At 50.5% G+C, this 25786-nt stretch overlaps 1 protein-coding gene across 2 annotated transcripts in view; it reads right to left on the reverse strand.

Annotated features, from left to right (window-relative positions):
• The window catches only part of Zbtb16 (zinc finger and BTB domain containing 16), a 184127-nt gene extending 160907 nt beyond the window's left edge, over positions 1-23220 (reverse strand). The window contains exons 1-2 of one of the 2 annotated variants that reach the window (XM_040729733.1): positions 22935-23220; positions 18670-20027 (exon numbers count right to left, since the gene is read on the reverse strand). In XM_040729733.1, coding sequence (XP_040585667.1) covers positions 18670-19937 — 1268 coding nt within the window. In that variant the 5' untranslated portion in view covers positions 19938-20027; positions 22935-23220. Of the gene's footprint in view, positions 1-18669; positions 20028-22649; positions 22829-22934 lie in introns of those variants that run through there. The other variant, XM_040729734.1, reaches the window with a different exon arrangement.
• Between the last annotated feature and the right edge of the window lie 2566 nt (positions 23221-25786).

The raw sequence follows: 25786 nt of genomic DNA on the forward strand, positions 1-25786 counted from the left end.
GGCACCTGACCCTTCTACTACTCCCCAACACTCCCTTCCCTGTTCAACGGCTACCCGGGAATCTTCCAGCTGGCCCCAGATTGAAGCTGCAGATCTCTACAGCAAGCTCGATAGCCTTCCTTCGGGTGCTGGGATCCCTCTAAATAATGGATTTCTCAGCCCTAATTAATGCAAGGAAAAGGATGGCATACGTTACATTTCTCCGTTGCTCTAACTCACAGCCAAGCTGGACACTTTGAGGGAAGGGCAGCCTCAAGCTAACGGGTCAGATAAGCTAAAATCAATGAGAGTCACTGCCTCTGACTCCTTTAAATCACCACTTTCCTGTGCCTGCCCATCCCTGAGCCAGAACCCTACAGTGGGCACAAGCAACCCCCAACTAAAGAGACCATCCGCTCGAGCTGATGGCAAAAGACAAAACATGCCTACCTCTATGGGAAAAAAGATATCACCTCAGCCTTGGGGATCAGTCAAACAGCCCAGAGATAACCAAGAGCACATGGTATCAAAAACAGGAAAAAAGACATTCAGGGGAGAGCACATTAATGTAAGCCTAAGGTGTTAAACAATGGAGACCAGAGCCTGGTTCATGTCTAAACTGGGCAGATCCACCTGGTTATGTCACTGAATATAACCACCATGATGCCATCAGGAAACGTTTTACAAACTCAGATACTTAGAAGGCGGTTGTGAGAATAACAATAGGATCGAAATCACGGTTGTTTAAGGGAAACCACTGCCCCCATGGGAAAGACACAAATCCACCTTACAAAATACAGCCAGGGGCTTTGGCTGAGTCCCTGTGGTCCCCTCCCCAGGAAGAATTACTAGAGGGCATTAAGAACCTGGAAACAAGCCAGGCATTGGTGGCACACGCCTTTAGTCCCAGCACTTGGGAGGCAGAGGCAGGCAGATCTCTGTGAGTTTGAGGCCAGCTTGGTCTACAAAGTGAGTTCCAGGACAGCCGCCAAAACAATACAGAGAAACCCTGTCTCAAAAAAAAAAAAAACAACAACCTAGAAACAGAACCAAGTTGCTTAGAGACCCAAAAAACCTCTCTGATGGGGGATATGGAACAGGTTACAGACCAAGAAGTCAGTGGCCACGTGGCCCTGCTCAGTCGCTGCCCATCTCAGACAACCAGGAGACACCAGAAGCCAAGGGTCTGGGCCCTGTCACTTCTAAAAGTCAAAGGACACGTGCTAGACCTCGCCTATGCACCTAGGGATGGAAAGAGAGAGGAAACAGCAACACAGCCCCCTCTGCTGCTCCTGCAAGCATCTGCTGGCTTCTAGAAACTTCAGCCATGCTTCTATTCCAGCCAGGGTCTCTAAGTTTCAAGACTCAGGGCCCATGGGGCTTCCAGCTTGCACCATTCATTTTATTTTATGCTGAAATGATGTGGGAGATGCCCAGACAAACTGTGTCCCTCTTTGGATCTCTCTCCCCCCTCGCTCTCTTTCTCTCATCAACAACAAAAATAAGACAAAGAAGAGAGAAAACCAAGGCATGCCAGCCCTGTGGGCCAGGCCTCCACACTGCAGGCGGCCTACATGAGCTTCCTTTATCCAACCACAAAAAGGCCCCAGCAAGTCAGTGAGGGGCCTGGGCTCTGCCAAGCCCGGCCGCCCCTCCGTTGAGGTTAGCAGTTACCCAGGGGCCAGATCCATCGGGCAAACAGCCCACGGCCCTCATTACACAACGGGGGCCCTTATCTCCCCTGGCCACTGTCGGTTTGCAGACATTGCATGGTGTGACAACCACAGCCCAGAATGGCCTGTGAGAGATAGCCTCCCGCTCTGCCCCTGCTGTCAGTGTAGGCGAGAAGAAAGGCTTGACCGTTAGCCTAACTTAGGGCCCTCCTATTGCTATTAAAAGAGAGATGGGTAACACACTGGGGAACCAGCGTCATGGTGTCACTTCTCTGATCCTGCAGGCTGAAGCCCCTCTTCCCCAGAGCTACTCTCCTTGGCTCTCCGCCCACAGACATGAGGTGATGAGGGTTTATTTCATCTTTCACTGGCAGAGTGCCAGATAGGAGACATGGGGAGGAAGTCTCTTTAGGGACAGTTAACCACCCTCAAAGCACCTTTTCAGCCAGTTGCTAGAAGACAGGAAGGAGGCTGGAGACAGTAAAAGGCACACTCAGTGCAAGTGACATCAGTGTGGGGTTCTGCCGGGCTCCTTCTCAAAACACCTTCCAAGGTTCCCAGTTATCCCAAGATACAGCCCCAAACTGAGCAACGGTTACATTTACTGAACAATTACATTGCTCCCTATACTGTGTAATGGATGGTAAGTGTATGCCCAGAAACCCTTAGAATCTTTCTCTGAGGGGACAAGGTGGACCCTTCAGGCCATGATGTCTGCAAGGGTCAGAATCTGAGCTTAACTTAGGCTTTACTGAGCTTCCAGCCCCTCTGTCATTATCGCCACACTCTCCCTTCTCTAGGCCCATCACAACATTTAGGGTGGCCCCAGGGGATGCCAATCCACCATTCCAGCATGGATGACCCCTAGCCCTGGTAGAAGAGTGACTTCCTCCTCTGTCTGCCGGGTCTGACCACACGTTCCCACTTTCTGTTTCCATCTTCCAATCCTACTTTCGGACACCAGATGTGGTGGTGCCCTCCTTCAGTCAAGCAGCAGGGAGGCAGAGGCGGGCAGGGCTCTGAGTTTACGGCAACCTCGTCTACAGCTGGAGCTATCTAGATTCACGGCAACCTGGTCTACAGCTGGAGCTATCCAGAGAAACCCTGTCTCAAAATGAAACAAATCTTACGTTTGGGTTTGAAGAGGTAGTTGAGACAGGGTTGCACTCAGTAGCCTAGGGTTCTGCCCACTGTAATCACAGGTGTGAGCCACCATGCCCAAAACTCGACTTGTCCTTCAACAGCCCACTCAAATGCCACTCTCCTGGCACTACAACAGGTACAGGGCATGGGGTAGAGCTACTAGGTGAATGTCTCTCATCCATTGGCAAGATGTCACACGGCTATGTTGCAAGTCCTCCTCAGTGCCAGTAACGAACTCAAGACATTTTCACAAAAGTGCCTCCAGTGGGAAGCCAGGTCATCTGAGAGTGCGTGCCTCTCCTGCACCATTGTTCCATTGTTCCACTAGGTCACAGACACCAACACATACGTACCCTCCAGGGAGTTTCAACTCTGCTAAAATCCGAAGCTCAAGGGCATGACCCATTATTTTAGCAGTCTTTGCATTTCAAGCCCCCTAACACAGACAATACCCTCACAGCCTAAAGACTTAATGGACATTTGACAACCCAGGCTGACAGAAAAGAGGCATGGGGGGATGGCAAACTCAAGCCCCTGTGCCAAAACTCACCTGACCCCTGTCCAGTGACAAAGGTTTGAAATACTCCTCAAGTCAGATTCCAGCATGGAGGAAGTGGGGAGCAGGCCTGGGTGGTCCTTGGCTGGGTTGTAAGAAGTAATTTAAATAGATGGAGAGTGACAGTCCCACTTCCTAGTCTTAAGTTTGGCCACTAGCTTGCTATGTAGTCTTGGGTAAATCACAGACCCTCCCTAGAACTCCAGTAACCCCTCCCTAAATGAACACGTTGAAAATGAAGCTCCTGAAGGCACTGGCAACCCTGAAATTCTATCATGATTCTGTCACCCCAAACACCTGAGCACCCAATGCATAAAGCAGGTGGGGTGTCTTCCTCAGCAGGAGGCAAGAGTAGGGACAGAGAAGAGGCCCAATCTAACGCCCCCAGGCTATTCCTTAACTATCCCAAAATACAGGTTACCCACACCAAGTGAGGCAGCACTCCTCTTGGTGGAACACCAAGGGACCTGAGGGCAGCAGGGGACAGAGGGCAGACACAGAAGCAGATCCTCAATACCTAGCTTGAACTTTAACTCCCCCCCCCCCCCATGTACATCTTCACAGATCCAGTTTGGGAGTGTTCAAATTAGCACAACCTGCCCTGAAATGCTGCATAACACACAGTAAGCATTTTGCTTGTTTTTATGTCATCGATGGCTTCAATGGGTGACTCACCCTTCCTCTTTAGCACTCTGTGCTCATGGGGTTTACTATAAATAATGCAGGGGGGGCACACAGGCAGAGCACAGGCTCTGCCCTGCCGGGCCACCGCAGAGCTAGGCAGGACAATCAACCAGCCTTAAGGTGTGTTCAGAAGAACTGCTTTCCACCACTGCTCTGGGAGAGAGTGGAAACAAAAGCTCCCCCTCCCCAACCTCGCCAAGGGCTCAGGAAAATAACACTGGTAGGAAAGGGAACCGAGACCACAGAGTTGGTGCTGGGTATCAGTCTAGAATTTGAACACATGTGAGCCTTAGTCTTCTGGAGTCTTCCAAAAAGGTGCAATCTGGATTCCAAAGCAGGCTCTGCACTGACCCTTAGGTTACCTTAGTCTAATCTTAATCAATGCTGCCCAACTCTGACTCTTATTATTCAGTGATGCCCAAGTTGCAGGGGTGTGTTGTATGTGTGTGTGTGTGTGGTGATTCAATGTAAATTTCCCAAGGGCCCAAACTCACAGGAGGCTGCATCACAAACACAGAAACACTATAGTAGTGAGCGGGGTCTTGACCAGGCCAGGTCGTCACAATGGAGACTGCCTCACTGGGATTCCAGCCACAGCAGCTGAAGTCATATGCCCTGTGGTCTCATTCACTTCCCAGCTGAGAATCAGAGTCAGTACTCACAGGGTAGGGGGGTTAGCTCCTAGATCCTGCCTTCCCAGGCAGTACCCCCACCCTGGCACTCATCACTCAACAAAATTTCCAAGGGTTATCAATTCCCCAATTCTAAGCCATCCTCCCAAAGGCAAGGCAAAAGGATGTAGTGCAGACTTCTAAAAAGTCCTAGAGATGTTCCAAACATCAGGGATGGCAGCAGCACCACTGCACTGAGGAGCCTCGCATGATAAATATGGCCTCTTTACAATAGTAGTATTCTACAGAGACACCTTAATTTGTTGGTTGGCTACTCACTTTGTTGTTGTTTCGGGGTTTCGTTGTTTTGTTTTAGGGGTTTGTTGTTGCTGTTCTAAAGCAAGATCTAATGTAGCCCAGGTTAGTCTCAAACTCAATATGTAACCTGAGGGTGTGAGATTCTCATCCTCCTCCCTCCATCTCCCACCTGCCAGGACTGCAGCCAGGCACCGCTGTACTCAGGCCTACGGAATGCTGGGGATCGAACCCGGGACCTCATGTTTGCTAGATAATCACTCTGTCAGTTGAGCTCCAGCCCTAGCCAAGTGGGGGCCTTTATATTCCTGATGCACTTGCACAATCCTCTTTGATCTAACTTGCTGGCTGCTAACGCGGGATTTCCTACCATCGCCTCTGCCTCGGGTCAAAACAACAGCATTCAAGGAGCCCAGCACTATAGCTCTAGAAAACCTTCACTGCTCTGAGCATTTGAAATGTAACACACCCTCAAGGCTATAGACAAAGAGAGGCTATGCAGCTTGTCCAAGGCACACAGCTAGCAGACTGTAGCCATCTTATGATGACTTGAGTCATACCTCATTCTAAAGCCTACATTCTTGTCACTAACTCAACAGCAACTAAAAATTAACACTGCCACCACCTTCCAGAAACCCTCTTTTGAGTGATAGCCCAGCCCCCCATGCACGCCTGATGCTGGACTGCACTGCTCTATCTTGGCATCTCTTGGACTTTGTGCTTCCCAGTAAGTCTGCCCTGTGGATACCCCCTGCTCTAAATAGCCCACTCCGTGATCTGCAAACATTGCAAGGACATCAAAACAAAGCTATCAGCTGGGTACCTGTCTTTAGCAGCCAGTCCAAACTCTTTTGTTTGAGTATCAGGCAGCTTATTGACAAGGGTTAGGGTCAGAAGTTTTTCCTTTACCTAGATACTTTCTTTCAGCGAGAGCTGCATATTGGGGTTAGGTACATGGGCTCAGGCTGACATCCTTAGCTTTTAAAACTGGGAGAAGGCAGGACCGTGAGAGGCAAAGGTGGCCGATAACACCCGACTCTGATCTGAGCATGAACCTAAGTCTCTAAATGTTTCCTTGAAGCAGGGGGACAGGAGGTGAGGGCAGGAAGCTGGGACATCATGAGATCAATGCAGCCACCCAATGCAGCTCTCTTCCCTGCAACTGCACCCCATCTGACAACCTCACCACCTCTCACCTGACCCCTACAGTTTATCTTCACAGACTGAGAAAGGTGGCCCTTATCAAGCCATCTACTCCTAGTAGATTGTTCCACAGACCACAAGGGTTATCAGTAGAGCTGATGCAGGATGATAAACAGTCACCCCTTATGCAAATAGCACCAAGAATGCTAGCCACAGAGTAGAAGCGGTGTTTAAGAGAGTCTGAAATGAATCTTCTTTTCCTCCATTCCAATGCTGGGGACCCAGACAACTTGGCAGAAACGGCTCGGGTGGGCTTTCTCTTCCCTTTCTGGCAGGAGTCTATGCATATGTGGGTCCTTCCTGCTTTGTCAAGATTGGTGGCTTCATGTGGGACTTATATATTCTCTGCGACTATAGCTTTACTGTCTGTCAATAACCAGGTCGTTTTTTTCTGAGACTCCTGACCACTTGTCACATGCCCTGTTTGCTGAGATAGAAAAGTAAAAGGATTAAAGTTCTGTTGGGCATGATGGCACACACCTTTAATCCTAGCACTCAAGAGACAGGTGTGAATTCTAAGTCATCCTGGTCTATAGTGAGTCCCAGGACAGCCAAAGATACACAGATGCATTAAAAATAAGACAGACAGATGCATTAAAAATAAGAGGGCAGGGTGATGGCTCAGTCCGAAATGTGCTTGCTGTGCAAGAGTGAAGACTTGAGCTCTATCACCAGCACCCAAGGAAAAATCTGGATGTGCTGACCAGCACTGGGGAGGCAGGATCAGACAAATCCCTCAGGATTGCTGGATGGCCATCCTAACCACCTAACAAGTGATATCCATGGCATTGAAAGATTCTGTCTCAAAGTAGCATAAAAGTGGAGGAACCCTTGGGGGAAACCAAGGCTAAAATCTGACATAAAAAAATAAAAGTAGCCTGGCGTTGGTGGCACACACCTTTATTCTCAGTACTCGGGAGGCAGAGGCAGGCAGATCTCTATGAATTCGAGGCCAGCCTGGTCTACAGAGTGAATTCCAGGACAGCCTCCAAAACAATACAGAGAAACCCTGTCTCAGAAAAAAAGTGGAAGAACCATAGACTAACATCTGATATGCACCCATATATACACACATGAGCCCATATACATATTCATATGCTCTTGTACTCACACATGTATATCCAAACACACACGTGCACACATGTGTGAACCTACATACACATGTACACATGTACACACACACACACACACACACACACACACACACACGAGTTCTGATTTCTAAGATGCAGCCCACATGACTGGGAGATGCTCTCGGGCAGATCTGTGGGACAGATGCAGCCAGGACACCAGTTAATACCTTTTCAAATGCTTCTTATTCCAACTGCAAACTCAGTGAAGTGAGTGTCTCTAGGTGACAAAAGAATCGCACTCAGAGGGACAGACCAAGCAAGTCTTACCCCCAGGGCTGCAGGCTGGGAGGGGGAGAGCGGGAGAATGACACAATCCAGGGCTGGCCAGAATGAAAGACGGAATGGAAGAGGCTAATTTACACAGGAAGTGAGCACTTACCAGGTCCTTCATCTCAACACACAAAACCCTCGGCCATATCTGGAAGTAATTACACCCAGTTAACATGATCTGCCTGCCACTAAAATTAACTGCAAACAGAGATATTTTTCACTTTTGCAACAAGGAATGCCAAGATGTGTTCTGGTCTGCACCCCACACACACCACTGAATCTGGCTTGGGGGAGTTGGTATTTATCTGTGACTTGGCAAACAGGAAAAAAAACACTCTTATAGCTGTCAGAACACCAGAAGTAAAATAGAAGATAATTATGAAAAAGAGAATGGTGGCCCTGAAGTCCACTGTGCTGGAAGCCCCACGGTCTGTAGCCCTCAACACGGAACTTCAAGGAAAGAAGTGTTTTTAGGCTCACTCGATTTAGCTTCCCATTGCATTTAGGTACCATCTTCAGCCCTTCTGCCAGAGGAGTGGGGGCGGGGGGGGGGGCGGGGAATGCAGGGAGGTAGATTCACAACTGCTAGCTGAGCCTTGATTTAGCAGATCATTTTAGAGGACAACTGTCACAAATTCGCTTTTTCACTGAGTACTTCCGATTCCTAACGTGGCCAGTGCCTTCAGAGTTTTTGCCTGCTCTGAGCTGCGCAGGACCGACTCACTCAAGATGCGGTGCAGGTTTGCTGTGCAAAAGAAGAAGAAAAAAAATCTAAGGGGGGGTCACAGTTTGCCTCCAGTGGCATGAAACAGGTCCATGTCTTGGTCTCCAAAGCTTAATGACCTCAACCCGGCTGGCCAGTCTGTCATTTCTTTGTCCCCAACCCCACGATTTAGAAAGCACTTTCTTGTATTTTTCTGTGAGTTGCCGTCAACGATGCTACACACACACAGACAAGTCTGTCCCCAAGGAGGCAGTTGCCAGCACTGACCCCTCTTTTCTAGGCCACACTCCACACGCTCCCCATCAAGGCGCCGTTCACTCCTTTGTCGCCAGAGGACTTTAAACCAGCAGCAACCAAGTAGAGCACCCATTGACCGGACAACTCACAAACATCTTTTCTCAAAAAGAAGCAAACAGAAGTGTCCCTTAAGAATGAGGTCAGATGCCACTGTTCTCAGCCAAAGTCACATTTAGAAACATTCCCTCGGGCGTGGGGGCAGGATGACAACCAGAGAGGCCTTACTTTGAGGACTTGGTGCTATGATGGGCTTAGGGGGAGCATTTGATATACTGGAAGAAACACACACACACACACACACACACACACACACACACTATTCTTTAACTCTGTAAATTTGACTTCATGAAGAAGACTTTAAAGAGGGCTACATGTTCTTTTCGAATCAGTCATCCAGGGCCATGCGAACACCCCAAATTGGCTAATGGTTTATGCTGTGTGCACCCTGATCCCACTACTAGGATGGCACCATGCCAAATGGCATGCTCCTAATTTCCTCCCACTGACCCAGATGCAAGTGCCTAAGAACCCTGCCCTGTCCACCAGCTTCTAGAAGGGAACGTATTCAAGCCCACTCTCACTTCCAGATGCCATGTTCTCACCACCTGCCACTCTGTAGCCACTCGCTGTAGGGAATTTAGGAAAGAAGGGTGAAGGAGCGGGGAGAGAAAGAGCAAGACCCCCTAAACACCCCTCCATTAATAGCCCACTGGTATGTGGTGCATTTTCTTTCCCTCACATGTGCACACAGGTGCACAAACATGCATGCACACACTCACATGCAAACATGCATGCACACATTCACATACAAACATGCATGCGTACACTCACATGCAAACATGCATGCACACATTCACATACAAATGTGCATACACACACACACACACACACACACACAAAGACTCACACATGCATGGATGCACACCCTGGATCTATTTGCTGCAAAGCCCTCCAGGCTCAGAAAGGGTTAAGCTACCCTCACTGCATAAATCAAAAGTTCAAGGCTGCACCACACCACAATGATCCCCTCTTTACATATGACGAGAACCAGAGAGGGGCTGCAATCCCGAGCATCCTGAGTGAGTCTCCCCAGCCCGCACAGGTTACACCACCGGGGTCAGGGCCGAGGACCTTTAGCGGCAACATTCATTTCCTGAACAGGACAAGCCCTCCTGACCATAAAGCTAATAAGAACTTCCTCGCACGGCGAGCTCCGGCTGACAGGGCGACTTGTCACTGGTCACGCAGGAGGAGAGCGCTGGTTCCCATTAGAGGCTTATGATGCCAGGTGCTCCTAATAAGGCACCTCAGTGAGAAACAAGAGCCTGCTAAGTCCTGGCTCCAACTCTGGAAGTAATCAGACCTGGGATTCAGGGGTTAGGGAGGGGCTTCCTTGAAGAAATGGGTGGGAGGAGTTGGCCTCAGTAGACCCCTGGCAGCCGCTAACCTGCTGAATGGCTTAAATAAATAAATTCCTAAGCATCCTTCCACATCTTTCCCAGTCACCATAAAAGACTCCCCCAAATTAACACTAGTAATGTTTCCCCAGCACTCCAGGCTTGATGGATTACCCAGAGGGCCATTACGTTAGGCCAGATCTGCTTCTCATGACAGCGAGGAGCGTCGTGCCAACAGACCTAATGGCATTAAGACCACAACCCTCAGCTAATCCACTTAGCCCAGGAGAGGATGATGGGGCTCGGTGGCACCCCTATCAGGCTGGGGTCACAAGAGAAGTGGAAGGTAGGTAGGCAACTTCTCAGCCCATCCCTGTTGCTACCAGTCACCTCAGTTTTGTTTCTGCATGTCGCCACCCTGTCCTCTGCAGAGGTAAGGGTTTGATGGAGCGTGGGTCTTATTTTTAGCTTGTCTGATGGCTGGAGTTCATGTGTGCTGTGTCTCTACCTTCTGAGCAGTCCTGTTGGCCACACAGGACTTACACAAGACTAGCATTTTTCTTTTTCTCCTCTTCATCAACACATCTGTGAGCAGGTCTTTTAGTAATTCCCTCAGCGCTGCCGTGCTGTTTCAGGAAGTCCCTTCTCTTACCTAACTTGGATCCTTCCTCCCATAACACGGAATACAATCTGTTCACACTGAAGAAAATCAGGTCTTAGGGTCAGAGTGGAAAGTGAGTTCAGAACCGAGACTCAAACAGGATTTGGGGGAGTTTTAGCCGAAGTTTCCATGCTGACAAGAAAGGGCCAGAGCCCCTCCCCACAGCTGCAGAGTTAAGCCTCGCATAGGCAAAACCCAACCATAGTTTTGTTGTTTTTTTTTTCAGACTGAGCCAGCATAATAAGGACACGGGGGCTTTTCAGGGGAAACAGTAGAAAGGGGGATTTCTGATTATGCTGGCATGGAGTTAACAACTCGGAGTTTTTATTTTTGAAAACTGGTTTCTGTTTTCTCTCCCTTTCTCTGTTTTTCTGTTTTCCAGTCAGCATAAAAGCTTCTACCTCTAGAAGCTGGTCACTTGTCAGCAAGACATGACACCAGATTTCCCGGATCTCTACAATTCGGACCCCTAAACACCTGTCCACTGTGCCATGTGCAGGGGACTGAAGCCACCAGAAGAAATGAGAGAACAGAGCTGGTCCCTTGGCTTCAGGGAAAATGAATCAGAAGACCAAAGCACCAATCATGGCGCCCTCTCCTGCTTACCGTACACAAGTCGACTTAAACTCTTGGATTTTCCTTGGCCATCAGAAATGCGAAAATAGCATCCCCCTTATAGGCCAGCTAGGAATTAACAGATCTCACTAGTGTACCCAGACCAGACACTAACATATAACAAGCACTGAGTATTGTCCCTGAATCACTCTGGAAAGGAGCCCTAGGGAAGGAGTTCTCAGCCCCCATCATTCCTGTGAGCCCAGCCCAAGACCACCTGTAATAAGGTGGTGTGTGTGTGCCCCATCCCACCTCCATCAAAGGGCTCCACACTGAGCCCTGTGAACCGAGAGTGGACACCACATCTGTGCTTGGTATTTAGACCAGACAGCAGCAGCACCATCCAGCTAAATTTAAAGAACTGGAATGACTACCAGACCCCGGTCAATGGGACAAAGTGTACCTGAGACACCAGAGTACACTGGTCCACTTCCCAGGGAAGACAGCAGCACAGGGGTCTGTGCTGTAGGCATGGCCTTCTGCAAAATATAGATGGCTACCAGGCGGCAAACACCCACAGAACACACGCACTGTGCGTTTCCATGTGTGTCAAATACTTGCAGGTGCTGGACATTGGTGGCGCACGCCTTTAATCCTAGCACTCTGGAGGCAGAGTCAGGTGGATCTCTGTGAGTTTGAGGCCAGCCTGGTCTACAGAGTGAGTTCCAGGACAGTCTCCAAAACAATATAGGGAAACCCTGTCTCCAAAAAAACAAAAACAAAAACAAAAAAAATGCTACAGGTGCCCGCTTGAGTAGGTAATGTTATTGTCACACCATTTTACAAATAATGACAGCCTGCAGAGGTTAACTACCACAACCCTGGTCGCTGATAAAGTCAGTACTCTGAGCAGACCAGTGGGAGCACATTCACTATGTATAAAACATAGGTTTGAGGTGGTAGTGGACACTGTGACAATCTTCCTCTCTACCAGAATAACTATGAAGAGCTATCCCTTTCCCCTAAGATGCCAACTGAAGTCTTAGTTATCATAGAACATTCAGAAAGCCTTTTGTCACTTCTTATCTTCATTTAGCAAGACTCTTCAAGTCTTATACTTGACCTTTCAGTTGTATATGCTTCAAAGTCAACACTCACACACACACATACACATACACAAACACACACATACAAACACACATACACTGAATTAGCCAGAAGTCAAAAGTGGAATTTGAGTCTAGCCATTCAGGATAAGAGCATTTTAAAGACTCTAGAACTTTCCTAGAACATGCAGGTCTATGAAAGTTGCAAGAGTTCATTCTAGATCTTGTATGGCTCACTAACCTCTAGCAACACATGTTGGACATGGTGGAGCACACCTTTAATCCTAGAACTTGGAAGGCAGAGGCAAATATATCTCTGTGAGTTCAAGACCAGCCTGATCTACACAGTGAATTCCAGGATAGCCAGGGCTATATAGTGAGACCCAATCTCAAAAAAAAAATCAAAAACAAAAGTGAGTGCAGACAGAAGGAAACCAAACTGATCTCCATCTTGGCTGTCAGACCCCACAATGCAAATTCCAAACCACAATTAACTAACAACCCAGAAAGTACTCATCATGGTTAGAGGAGAAAGCTCAGGATGGAAGGGAATATAACACAGACAGAAAGCCCAGGTTGGAAAGGGACATAACACAGATAACTCAGAGCCTTGGCCTCCAAAGCAGTTGGACAGACACGTGGACAGGTAGGTCCCTGGCAAAGCCTTTGCCACCTTATTTCTCTTCACAGTCACAGACTAGGTTTCCAGGATCCCAGGAGGTTAGGGACAGAATCACTCATCGCCCCCAAAAGGACACTTACTGGAAACAGAAATGGGTTTGAATAGGATTGGGGCAAATTTGTGACATAGTAACTGTAAATAGCTACTAAGCAAACCCTTTAGAATGGGCGTCAAGGAAGATGGCTGAAGCCTCCAACCCTGGCAGGTTAGGGACAGTGATGGTACCTAAACGAGGTCAGATGGAGCTGAGCCAGAACAGCACTGTCCATGTTCTTACAAGGCCTGCTGCAGTGTGCCCAAGGCTCATGAGCTAGAAGGCAGGCCCAGTGCCTGGGTCTAACCGTCTATAGCTGTGTGGCCATCGGCAAGTCATTGACTCGCTTTCAAATCTTTTCTTTATCTCTAAATTGCCATGATACTGCCCCACAATCACTTACCCAAACCCACTAGGTGTTTCAGAAATCAAAACCATGCAGATGGTAGGCTCACTGGGACCTGTGTTTAACAGCTCCAGTGGCATCTAGGGCAGCACTCTGTAATCAAACACATTAATATTTTTGCAGCAAAACATATGAATATTCAAAATAAAGCAGGATAAATATAGCCTCGCATCAGCTTTTGCCGCTAAATGAGTTTGCTGCAAACTTACACAAAACCTTTTAGCTTTCAGAGCTTCTCCGACTTTGTAATCACAGAGCTAGGATTCTCATCCCCTCACCCCTTCAAAAGACTGTGAGTTAGAAGAGAGGAAGCCTGTCAATGTGTTTTACAAAATGATAGTGCACTGCAGCAGAGAGTGGGCATTAGTGATGTGGCTACTCGGGCTCCCATCCACGCCACGGCTTGTCTTGTTCTACAAGAACTTGATGTGACCTCATAGGTGCCTAGAAGCCAAGCATGGCGGCTCAGACACACAATCTCAGCATCTGGGATACTGTGACAAGAGGACCACCAGGAGTTCACGGCTAGTCTGGGCTACAGTGTGAACTGACAGAGACATGGGGATGGGGGAAGGAAGATGGGAGGAGAAGGCAGAGGAGGAAGACGGCTGAGGAAGCCTTAGCTAGTGGTATGTGTGCTCAATCAGTAGGGTGCCTGTGCTCAGTGGGTAGGGTGTGTGTACTCACAGGGTGTGTGTACTCAATTGATGGACAGGGTGCATGTGCTCAGTGGGTAGAGTACTTTCCTATCACACACAAAGCCCTGGATCTAATCCTTGGCACCATGAAAACTGGGAATGGTGGTTCCCAGCATTCAGGGGGTGGAAACAGGAGGATCAGAAGTCCAAAAAAGGCCATCCTCAGCTATATAGAAGTTGGAAGCTAACTGGGGTCCAGTAGATCGTGTCTCAAAACAAGCTGTTAATGGCCATCAGACCTCTGCAGGGTCCCTCACAGAAAAGAATCTGCCATGTGAGAGATGCTAAGATGAGCAGACAGAGCTCCCACATCCCAGCCACATGGTTCGTGTATCCTCCAGGCAGCCCCATAGCTATGGGGAAGGGCTCTACACAGGGGGTTCAGGGAGCCAGCCAAGATCATTCCTTGGTGCCTGAGCCTCCCTTGCAGAGCTAAGTAAGAGTCTCCACTATGCAGCCAAGCTGCTGATCTGACCTGAGGGTTGTTCGGTACTTGATCCAGCAGAGGCTCCTATAGAAGATCCAGACCTCACTCTGCTTCTGCAGCACTGAGGCCAGAAGCACAATAAAAGCTGCCTTGGGTGTTTGGCAGACATAGCCATAAACCAGGGCTGCGTCTCCACACAGTCAGCCATGCTGCTCCTGTAAAGTCACTGACCACAGCGGAAGGTTAGGGATGAAAAGGCTCACCTGACCCAGGTGAGCTGGATCCGAGACCACATCCAGACTGACCCAAAGGCAGAACTGCTCCAGGTTTTCAGAGGAAGAAAACAGGTGGGCCTCAACCAGGAGAGTCCAGTCTTCCAGAAGCCTGATAGGGCCCCCTCTCTTACAGACACTGCCCTTTGCATCTAGAGACCTGCTGGAAAAGATCCCTGGGTCCAGAATTCAGAGAAGACTGCTGACCTATCATGGTTTCTCACTGATTAGCTTCCTTCGGGTTCTGTTAGTTAAATAAGGCCACCTGGTTTATGCAAATGGCGCCCCTGTCTGGTCCGTCCTTCTGTCCTTCCTCCCTCCCATCCATCCATCTTTCTTCCATCTGATATTTCCTTGATATCTCACCATTTGGTACAGGAATCGCAACACACAATCCCACCACGTTTCATTACCAGTCTCTGTCCAGTCAAGAGGTACTCCCATCATGCCACCCCAGGTTGGAATCAAGTTATGGGGAAACCTATGCATCCAAGTCAATAACCAGCCCACTTCCCTGCCTTACTTCTCTACAACTGTTCTTCCTTCATCCCCAAAGCAAGAATAAATGCCAGATACTTCATCTGTACCAACACTCTAACCTGCTGGCTTAAAATAAAACAAACCTTGTGGCCTCTACCCTATCACAATCATCCCTGTTAGGATTCCAGCCAATTCCCACAGCTCCTGGCATCTGATTTTTCTATCTTGCCTTTCTGTTTGCACTGGTAGCTGTGATGATTTTTCTTCCACTGAACATTTCTCAGATTGCTGATAGGTGGGAGGGGGTGATGCACAGAGAAGAGTGGGGAATGGGGAGGTGGTGTATTAATCTTGGTGCCTGCAGGGAGGAGAGGAAAGGCCTCCCACAAAGTGCATCTAGCCTGGGGTAGCCAGGGCTATGCACGAATGTGCGCACACTTGTGTGCAACACACACACACACACACACACACACACACAAAGAATATATTCTCCCTCTCTTGATTTGCTCAGATCTCACAGCTTTGTTAGCACAGAGGGGTGTGGCCCCAGATCTAGATGCTTGGGACGAAGGACTCATCTCCACCCTCAGTCAAAAGCACATTTTTCCTTCCAGCAGTCCACGGTGTAGCACCAAGGACTCCAGAATCAAGCCTCATTGTCATAAGCTCATGAGGACAGGGACATAGTCTATACCACCTCACACAGGCTCCGATAGACAAGAATGCTTGGAACCTCATACATGAGAGCTCAGAGACAATTGGGGGAGATGAAAAAAGTAAGCTAGAGCTACACAGAGGACAGAAGGGAGAGCTCTTCACCTTCATGGTGGCCACAGTCCCAGTGACTTTGGATGTCACTTCAATCAGCATCAACCCTAAAGCTGATCACAGAAAGTTGAGGAACTTCTGAAGATGCTCACCCTGCACATGGCTGGGTTCCCCATCCCAGCCCTTTGGGATACAGCTCAGCCAACCCTCATTTATTCCCATTAGGGTCCCATCACATGAAAACCCAGAACTCCCCGGACAGATACATCCTTCATGGCCTTCTTGAGTAGAAAGAAAATTACCATACACAGACTCATGGAGAACTGTTGGTTCTGGAAGGAAGGCTCAGAAGATTCAGGAATTAGAAAAAGGCCAAGCATGCAGTACACAACCTTAATCCCAGCACTGCTCACCAGACGCTGAAACAGGTAGGGCTCTGTGTGTTTAAGTCTAGCTTGATCTACACAGCAGTTCCAAGCTATCTAGGGCTATACAGTAAGACCTTGTCTTAACAATAAATTAATCAATTAATTTCCCAAAAAACCTGAGTCAGAAGTAAAAGCATTCATGTGTGTGTGCACACCGCTCTGCGTGTGTGTGTGTGGGGGGGGGCATCTTCTTCTGCTGTTCTCCACTTCAATCCTCTTGCTGAACTTGGAGCTTATAGACGAGGCTGACTGCCTGGAGAGATCCAGAGGTCTGTCTATCTCACCTCCCCAGGGCTAGGATAGCAGGCACATTTTGCTGAGCTTGGTTTTTTTTTTTTTTTTTTTTTTTTTTTTGCTGGTGTGCATGGCTTTTTACACAGGGATCCCAACTTGCATAGCAATCACTTTTCAACTCTAGCCTCATCCCCACCCCAAAAGTGTCCATAAAAAGTGACTTTCCATCATACCCCACTTTTCAATGCATGCCCTCATCCGGAGAAGATGACAGACCTATCCGGTCAGGTTTGGGAGGGGGTTTCCTCTTAAGGAAAATGTAAGCAAAAACAGTTTCGTTAATCTATTTCTGAGCAGACCAAGTACCAAGAAGACAAATATCCGCAGTTGTTATTTTATATATCACTAAAAAAAAGGCTACTTTTAGCTGAGTGCCACTTTCCATAGGGTTCAGCTCAGAGCAGCCAATCAGGCAGTTTCGGAGCAAGCTGCGGCTAGAGGTGATTATATCGGTTTCCGCATCCACCCTCAGGTCCCCTAAATAAGCAACAGGGATGGAGGAAGGGGAGAGTGCTTGCAAAAGTGGAAAATCCACCCAAAATCAGCATAACAGTCAGCCAGAAGTTGTGCAACAGGTGAGCATCCATGACAACAGAAAACCAGACTTGTGGGTACAATTCATCAGACCCAGGGATGAGGGACAAAAATGATGGGCTTGAAGTTTATGGCAAACAGAAAAAGCAAACCCACTATTGACTCCCTCTCTGGTGAACACTGGTCAATGTTCCCCCACCTGCTCTTCAGGAAGAGTCCTCTTCTTCACTGGATGGTTACAAGGAACCACAATGCATGGCATGTTAAGTCTTAGTTTCATTCTTTCTGCCTTGCTAGGACTCCCTCTCAGCACTTGCCTGTGTATTAATAAAAACAAACAAAAAAAAGCAAAGAAACAAAACTCCTCTACTAGCCGGGCATTGGTGGCGCACACTTTTAATCCCAGCACTGGGCAAGCAGAGGCAGGCGGATCTCATTGAATTCAGGCCAGACCTGTCTACAGAGAAGAGTTACAGGACAGTCAAGACTGTTGCACAGAGAAGCCCTGTCTGGGGAAAACCAAAACAACAACAAAAACACTGCCTACCTCGTAAGGATATTGTAACAAATGTTCAATTCCAGGTAAAGCACTGGTCCTGAACCAAGCGTGTCACAAAAACTCACAGGGGGGTCGTTTTGCAGAGATTAAAACAGAAGCCTGAGGGCAGTCAAGGCTAGTGGTCCTTGTGATTCAGAGAGGGAATAAGAGCAGACTATACAGGCTGTAAAACCAAAGCTCTTATATTCGTCCTTCTCCTTGAATTTAACTAGAACTTTCTTTGCCTCACAGTGTGTCTGCCAGGACAGATGTTTGGGACCTAGGGTATGCGTAGGACTTAAACAGCATTCAGCCTATGCTGCTGTCCTAGGCTAAAGACAATGGGCTGCCATTAAACAAACTTGGGCCAGCGGGGGTAGGAAAAGCAAGCGTGATAGCCCAGCTCAATCCCTGGCCACAGGAGACCCTCAACCTGAACCCCTACTTCCTGCCCTTTTTCTTGCCACTCTTATTAAACAGTTAGTCACTCTGGGCAAAACAAAAGCATAGATCAAACCACAGGAAAACCAGATGGAAGCCCAAAAGCAAAACAGAAAGGAGGGCCGAGAGGCTGGGCCCATGAGTTCCCTCGTGCCTTAGATAGACACCATTTCCTCTCACTGAACTCTGAAAATAACTGTGTGCCCTCCTATACCGTAATGTGGGAAAGAGTGGTTTGTTTTTGCTTTTGTTTGCTTTTCAAGGAGCACAGAGGAGCCAGGTCCCCAGATTCAGGATGATTAAGGACTGCCATCAGGGCCAGAAGATGAGCATGGTGGCAAGGCTGTGGCAGGGGATTACCTGTGCTGCTCTACGGCCTCGTTGTCCGGAAGCTCGACCCCACACACGCTGCACTGCTCCCCCAGAGGACGGCTCTCGGCTTTCATGCCCACAGCCAGCTCACCCAGCTTGCTGAACAGCTCCCTCTGGATGAAGCCCTGAGGTAGCAGGCCCCCATAGGTGCTGAAGTCCATGGAGACGGCCAGGGCAGGTTGCACATGGAGACCAGAGGTCACTGAAGACGGCATGCTTAACACAGCATCGGCCTTGTGGTTGGGCAACACTGAGTATATGCCCAAATGCTTCTCCACTGGGGGTACCAGGAGCTCCTGTCGCCCAGGAGGTCCCTGACCAGCTTCAACGGGAGGTGACAGCTGCTCACCACTCTCTTCTCGCCCATAATGAAGCTCCCTGGCACTGGTGATGACACTGCTTCGAGTGGGAGTGCCAGGCCCCTCTTTGCTCCTTTCTTCAAGCTTGTCCCCCATCCCTCCTGAGATGCTGGACTCTGCTGCCCCAGGGCTGTCCTGGCCAGGGTCGTCATCTACCTGCATCATCTCCGTCTTCACCTCAGCCACCCCGGAGTGCCGCCCACCACCGACCAGTGTGGGCTCCTCGGGCCCTGTGGGGGGCTGAAGGGTTCCTTGCAGGAGAGACTGCCCTATGGTCATCAAACTGTCCACTGCTGCCTTGGTAGGACTCATGGCTGAAAGTCCAAAAGAGGTGGAGACCGAAGGGCTCTGGTCCACCATGGGCCCGGGGAGGCTCTGTCCAGCCACGCTGGCATACCCACTCTCCTCGCTGGAATGCTTCGAGATGAAGATGTTCTTGAGGTATCGAGCCTTGCGGTCCTCTTCTTCTTCGCCCCCACCATCCGCCATGGTGGCCTCTGTGTCGTTGTCATCGGATGCCTGGATGGTCTCCAGGATCTTCAGGCACTGCTCCTCCAGGTACTCAATCTCCAGGATCTCGGCTGCATACAGCAGGTCATCCAGGTCCTCTGCCTTAGCTTGCAGTGTGGCCGTGTAGGCATACTCCAGAATCTGCTGGAAGGTCTTTGGGGAGAGGAAGTCCAGAGTATAGTGCTGGCTGTTTCGGTGGAAGAGAATCTCAAACATCTTGCTGGTGCAGGCCAGCACTGTCCGGTGGGCATGGAACTCCTGGCTGTCCACCATGATGACCACATCGCACAAAGTTCCGGCCAGTCGCATCTGGTTGGCCTTGCACAGCAGCCCCGTAGGGTGGCTAGGGTTCTGCAGCTGGATCATACCCATCTTTGTCAGATCCATAGTGCTCCCCTTGGCTCAGGCATGGGGCTCTCTTTCCTTCTTTGCTCTACGCGGTGTGGCAGGGTAGGCTTCCAAGGCTAGTGGAGGGGTCTAGAGAAAGAAGAGAAGAGATAAAAGAGATGACCAAGTGTCAACATCCCCTAAAAATAAGAATTCAAACATCACAGTATACCCCCATTCCGGCAAGAGGCTTTGGAGGGCTTTAATGGAAGGGGCTTGGGCTTCCGAGAATCTATGAATCAGCCTTCTCAACAAGCCCAGATTCTGAGAGTAAAAATGAGGTTATGCTTGCCCATATGTTTGATCAACTGCTCTATAGGTAGCATCTGCTGGATGAAGTGAGATGAAGATTACAATGAGTCCTAGGCATTCTTTACCCCAAGAGTACAGACTGCCCGTGTAAGACCAGTGTCCAGCATGAGCCTCACAAACATACTTCAGATGAACGAGTTTTAGCTCCTTCCTTTAGTCAACTTAAGCATCCAGCTTTACTGTCAAACCCCTATAAGCAAACCCTCATCTTCAACGTTGTTCTAGTTCTGCCTCACTGAGATGGCCTTAAGAGACAAGACAAATCTTGCCATGGCTGCTAGATGTGGTGGTGGCCTGATATCTACGAGCAATGGGGCTGTCCTCTCCTAGTCAAGCCCTCTCTCCGTCATCCTGTGCCTCCTATGGCCTCTGTCCTCCCACTCTGTAGTCAGGGCTGCAACGAGAACGCGCGCGCGCACACACAATTCACATTCTAGACTGCCATTCCTACTTACAAGTTCCTCAAAGTTACTGTGTATATCCAAGGTGTGTGTGTATGTGTGTGTGTGTTTGCACTAGCTGCTGGCATACAATTAAACAAGATGTTACAGCCTCCTCCTTTCCCTCCTGCCCACAAGCACCCAATGGACAAAATGCTCTAAAACGAGAAAGCAGAGAGACACCATGGGAGGGTGGGGATGTTCCCAACAGCCTTGAGGGCTCATGCCAGACTGGATGTCTCCCAGGTGTTGGCAAGTAGTGGCAAGGAGAAAAACTGACATTGGACATGGCTCTAGAAGTGACATTGGCACCAGCATCTCTGGTTGCCTTACGTCCAGAAGGTGGGGAAGACGGGGCTGGAACACAAAGGCCTTTCCCAGAGCGTGTTCTGGATGACTCAGTGGCTTCGGATTCTGAACAGCCATTGGGACATGGACAGAAAGACCTGCGGGGCCCAGGTCATAGTCTCTGCCTAACTGTGGTCAACATCCCACAGAGCCAATGGCCTGGGGAGAGGGTGGACAGAGGTAGGCTTCTCAGCCACTCTTCACGGAGCTCGCCTTCACCCTCAATAAGATTCTTAAGGAGTCTTCCGCACAAAACTCGTGAAGAAAATGTTAATGGCACTGGCTGGTCACTCTTATTGCCCACCCCAAAGTGGAAACGGAGGGCATCAACAAGGGTGAGACATCCATTCATCAAAGGCTTCATGAACATGGTGAGCTTTCGGCAGAGATCAGAGTTTCATAGAACTAAGAGGGAGAAGCCAAAATAAAGAAGGTTCGCTGCCCGAATACCTTCCCCCAAAGGAGCCTTTTGGGCTTTCAGGCAAATCAAGGTGCCCTATCCCTCATCCACGGCTCTGCACCCGCGATCGGACCACCGCTAGCAGCAACGATCAGCCAGGCGGGGCGCTGGGCAAAGCGCTAACCCGCCAGAGCTCCGAGGATCGATCGCGCTCCCAACACACCCCTCGTTCCCAGCGACCCCCGCAGAGACTTGCAGAGGACTTCTGCAAACTTAGGAAGGTAACTTTTTCCCCGGGAGTCAGGCGCCTGGAAGAAAGGGAACCGAGCTAAGAAAAGAGGGAAAGCGAAAGAGCCCGGGAAAGGAGAAGGTCCGAACTGGCTGGTCGCCTTGCGAGGCCGGCCAAAGCGGCGCAACCCGCAGGAGGAGAAGCACAAAAGCCCTGCGGCGAGTGGTGGGAGGCCAAGCAAGAAGAGATCTCAGGGTCCTCCGTCTCCCACCCAGGATCAGGATCCCCGGGAAGCCATCAGCAGGGTCCCCGGCCTCCCGCACCAGCTGCCGGCGTGCCCGAGTTAGACACGCTGGGAGCGTGGCGGGGAGGAGGCGAGCTGATAGCTGCGGAGCGCGTCTGTACATTCCGGTGGGTCTACTGGCTGGCAGGATCGTGCGCATTTCGAGCGCGTGCGGGAGCGTGCGAGGGGCTAGGCAAGCTTGCAGCCGGCGCGCCAGGGTGGGAAAGACATCCCGAACGCATCAGGTGCAGAGCCCGGGAACCCACCCTGCGCGGCCGGGAGCGCACAGCGAGCTCCAGCGCCAAGGCTGCTCCCACCGAGAGCCGAGGAGGACCCGGAGCATGGGGAGTCTCTTCGAAGCTTCCCTCTCTCCTTAAAAAGGGGCTCCAAGTCCAATCAAGAAAAAAGATCCCACCACATTTTTCTCTAAAGAAAACAAAACCCAAGCGGTATCAGTCCCCTCCCCTCCACCACCCAGGTCCACTCCTCGACTCCTTCGGCTCTAGCTCCCCAGCGGGGCAGCGAATAAACACAAATAAATAAGGCACAATTCTATCTCACGCCAAGCGCACCGGTCCGCATACATATGAGCACCCACAGGCTCTCTGCTCTTCCGCCAGCCCTTGGCTGTACAAAGCCACCCAATCCCGACCACACGCGCCCGCAGCCCAGGCAGACCTCCCGGCCTGCCACCTCTCACCCGGACTGTGCCCGGAGGAGGAAGGTTGGGGAGGCAGCTGAGCCCAAGCTGACAGCCTGGGCTCCGCTTTCTAGCTGACCCCCAACCGGCGAGGGTGACCGCTGCAGCAGCAGCAACCAGAGAGCCCCGCAGGAACCCGGCGGCCGAGTGGCCAAAGCTAGCGCCACCCGCCTAAACCTCTCCCGCCCCAGGGCGCCCTGGCGTGAGGCGATCGCTGGGCGGTGCGTGTCTTTCCCGGGTTCTGTACACACACACACACACACACACACACACACACACACTCACCGCTTGACGAGCCTGGAGCTTGGGGTGGGTGTGCGTGCCTGGGGGGGTGAGGGGTGTGCCTGGATCGGGGAAGGGGTGTTGCTGGGGAACTGTTGCTCCGGATCTCACGGCGGCAGCGGCGGCATCGCCCGGCAGTTCGCAGTACCCGCTCTCATCACCCTTAACTCCTCTCTGCCGCTAGGTTAGCAAATCACCACCGGCTGCGGCGCCTCCGCCGCGTCCCACGTCAACGCCGAGCCCCCTCCCCTGCGAGGCCCCGGCGCCTCTCCATCTTTAGTGCTGGCGACGGAGCCCGGCTCCCTGCCCACAGCTGCCCCCTCCCCTCCCCCCTGGCCGGCCTCGGCCCGCCCACCCCGCCCCACCCCCGCCCTGGCGGAGTCCGTGCGCGCTCCTAGCCCGGCCCTCCCTTCCCGGGCGCTACCCTCCCTTCCCTGCGCTCGGCGCTCCGGGCTTCGCCTGACATCTAGCTGCTGCCCCGGCTCCAGCGGCCGCTGCTCGTGGCTAGGCGGGGAGGGCAAAAGGTTACAAGGAAGAGGAGCCGCAGAGGAGCCGCAGAGGACCCGGCAACCCCCAAGGGACCAGAAGAATGAGAGGGAGGAGCAGTCCCTACTTTAACCCCAGGTTTTTCATTTCCACTGGGCATGCGGTGTATCCCGCGCCCCCAACTTCGGTGCTCAAGAGCGGAGTTTTGTACCGTTTTCTAGTATTTGCACCAGTTCAGTGTGTGGCATCTAGCCTTTCACTTTTCCTCGGGATTCGGGTTGCATCCTGCCTTACCCTAGACATTGATTTAAAACGGGCTGCTTCCCTAGTCCCAAACCAGGCCTCTCGTGCCTGCCCGCAGGGGGTGAGCGTCAGGGAAGATCTGGTAAGGGGGGCGGCGTCTCGATTTTGCTATCTAGATAGTTCCAAGCTGAGGTCAAGGCTTGAGTAAAACTTTCACGTTCTCAATCTTAGGCATCGCCGCCTCCCCCCCCCCGCCCCGCCCCCCGCCCAACTTTCCCGGCCCCGGGAATCTGGATGGAAAGTTCTGAAGAGCCTGAACCTAGCTCAGCTCAGCCTTCGCATGCGAATGGAAGCTCGGGAAAGCTCTGCCCTCTCTAAAACACTTTCTCCCCCTCAGCAGCTAGCTCCACTTTTAAAGGGTAGAGTTGAGACAACCCTAAGGTAAAGAGACCAAAGGAAAATGTGTCCTTCCTCCAGCTACGGGAAGCTGGGTCTCCTTTACACTCTGAGCTGGGGGTGGGGTGAGGCTGGAAGGTACTTTTCAGAGCCTTGGCCTCTGGCAAAAGCCCCAGAGCATTGATGTTGGGGGTGTGGTGGAGAGCGCCACCCAGGGGTCTCAGAAAAGTCGCCCACACAGCCCCACCCTCAAGTCATGAGGTCTTCTTAGCTCCAAGCTTCAGTTAGAAGTGCTGTGTCCTTGACTGGCAAGGGCTAAGTTTACACACCGACTACACGGGGCTGCTAGAAGTGTTCATAATGACCAGGCATTCCGTCCTAGCAAGGGACATGCAGTTCTCAGACTAGCAGTGGGAGACAGAAGTCAGAAGAAGGGAGCACTGGAAAAGTGGAGGAAGGAAGTTGAGATTGAGTGACCCTCTAATAGGCAACATCACATGGGTGAGGCAAGGGGAGTCCCCCGAAGTCATTTGATACACAACAAAAAGGAATCCTGTTTAAAGGCTACCTGATTTTTCAAGCTAAGGCCGGCCTTCTGTGACACAAGGGGAATTTGAGGCAAGTTAACATGGAACTGCCATTAAAAAAAAAAAGTGGATGAGCATAAGGGGCAGAAGAGCCTCCCATGGATGGACGCCTTGCCTCTTAGAGGAATGAAACCGCTGCACCTGTTGAGCTCCTGTCTAAGGAGGGCTTGCTGTCTGGAGTCCACATCCACCTACCAGCCTCTCTAGCAGTCACCTGAGAAGCTCACAATTAACCTCTGATCCTATTCTCCCATTAATCCTCCAATCAGAGAAAGAGAATCTGTGCACACAATGGGAAAGAAAGAAAGATTCCTGCCTGGCTTTGGCCTCCCCCCCCCCCACCACCATAGTCACTCTATGTGAAAATCTCCCTTGCTTCATAAACTCTGCCCATTAAAGAGCCCAGCCCTTGTTAGTAAGTGTTAAAGAGAGAGTAATGCCTGGATTTAAGAGGTGGGAAAGGTAACAGAAAGGGAGAAGGCAGGCGAGGTTGTGGGCTGAGTGCCAGAGTTGGGCTCTGGAGCATTTCCACTTAGCGATGAAGGCTGGCTGCACAGCAGTTTGATAAGGTTTATTGGGCCCAGATAAAGCAGCACCATCCCAAACCAGCACCATTTATAGCTAGAGCTGTGTCCTTGGGTCCTAGAAGGCTGACGAGAGTCCCCAGTTGAGAGATTTCATAAGGTAATGCCTAAAACAGAGCAGACTGGAAAGAAAATCATAGGAACAATCTCTCTCTCTCTCTCTCTCTCTCAGCACAAGACCATGGGGCATGGTGGTGCCTGCCTTTTATCCAGACAGACAGGCCGAATTCTGTGAGTTCAAGGCTAGCCCCAGGGCACCTAAGTGAGACCTAGTCTCAGAAACAAAACAAAATATGGAACCTTGATTTAAGGTTTTCTGACAAAATGCAAGACGCCCCAATCTCTGTCTTGCTGGAAGCCGAGACAGAGATGAGCTAACCTGCGGGTAACATTCAACTACAAAGTCTCCTCATTCTTCTTCTCCCTAAATACCTCCCAGCTATGTAGCCTTTCCAAGCTCAGCTAGTGGAAGAGTGTATCCGGTCTGAGGGAAACATACAGGAAGGAGATGGTGGGAGTAACAACTCACTTGGAGCATTCCCTGTGGATCTTATCTTGT

The sequence above is a fragment of the Mesocricetus auratus genome, unplaced genomic scaffold, assembly GCF_017639785.1.
Source record: "Mesocricetus auratus isolate SY011 unplaced genomic scaffold, BCM_Maur_2.0 Super-Scaffold_100022, whole genome shotgun sequence".
NCBI classification, from domain to species: domain Eukaryota; kingdom Metazoa; phylum Chordata; class Mammalia; order Rodentia; family Cricetidae; genus Mesocricetus; species Mesocricetus auratus.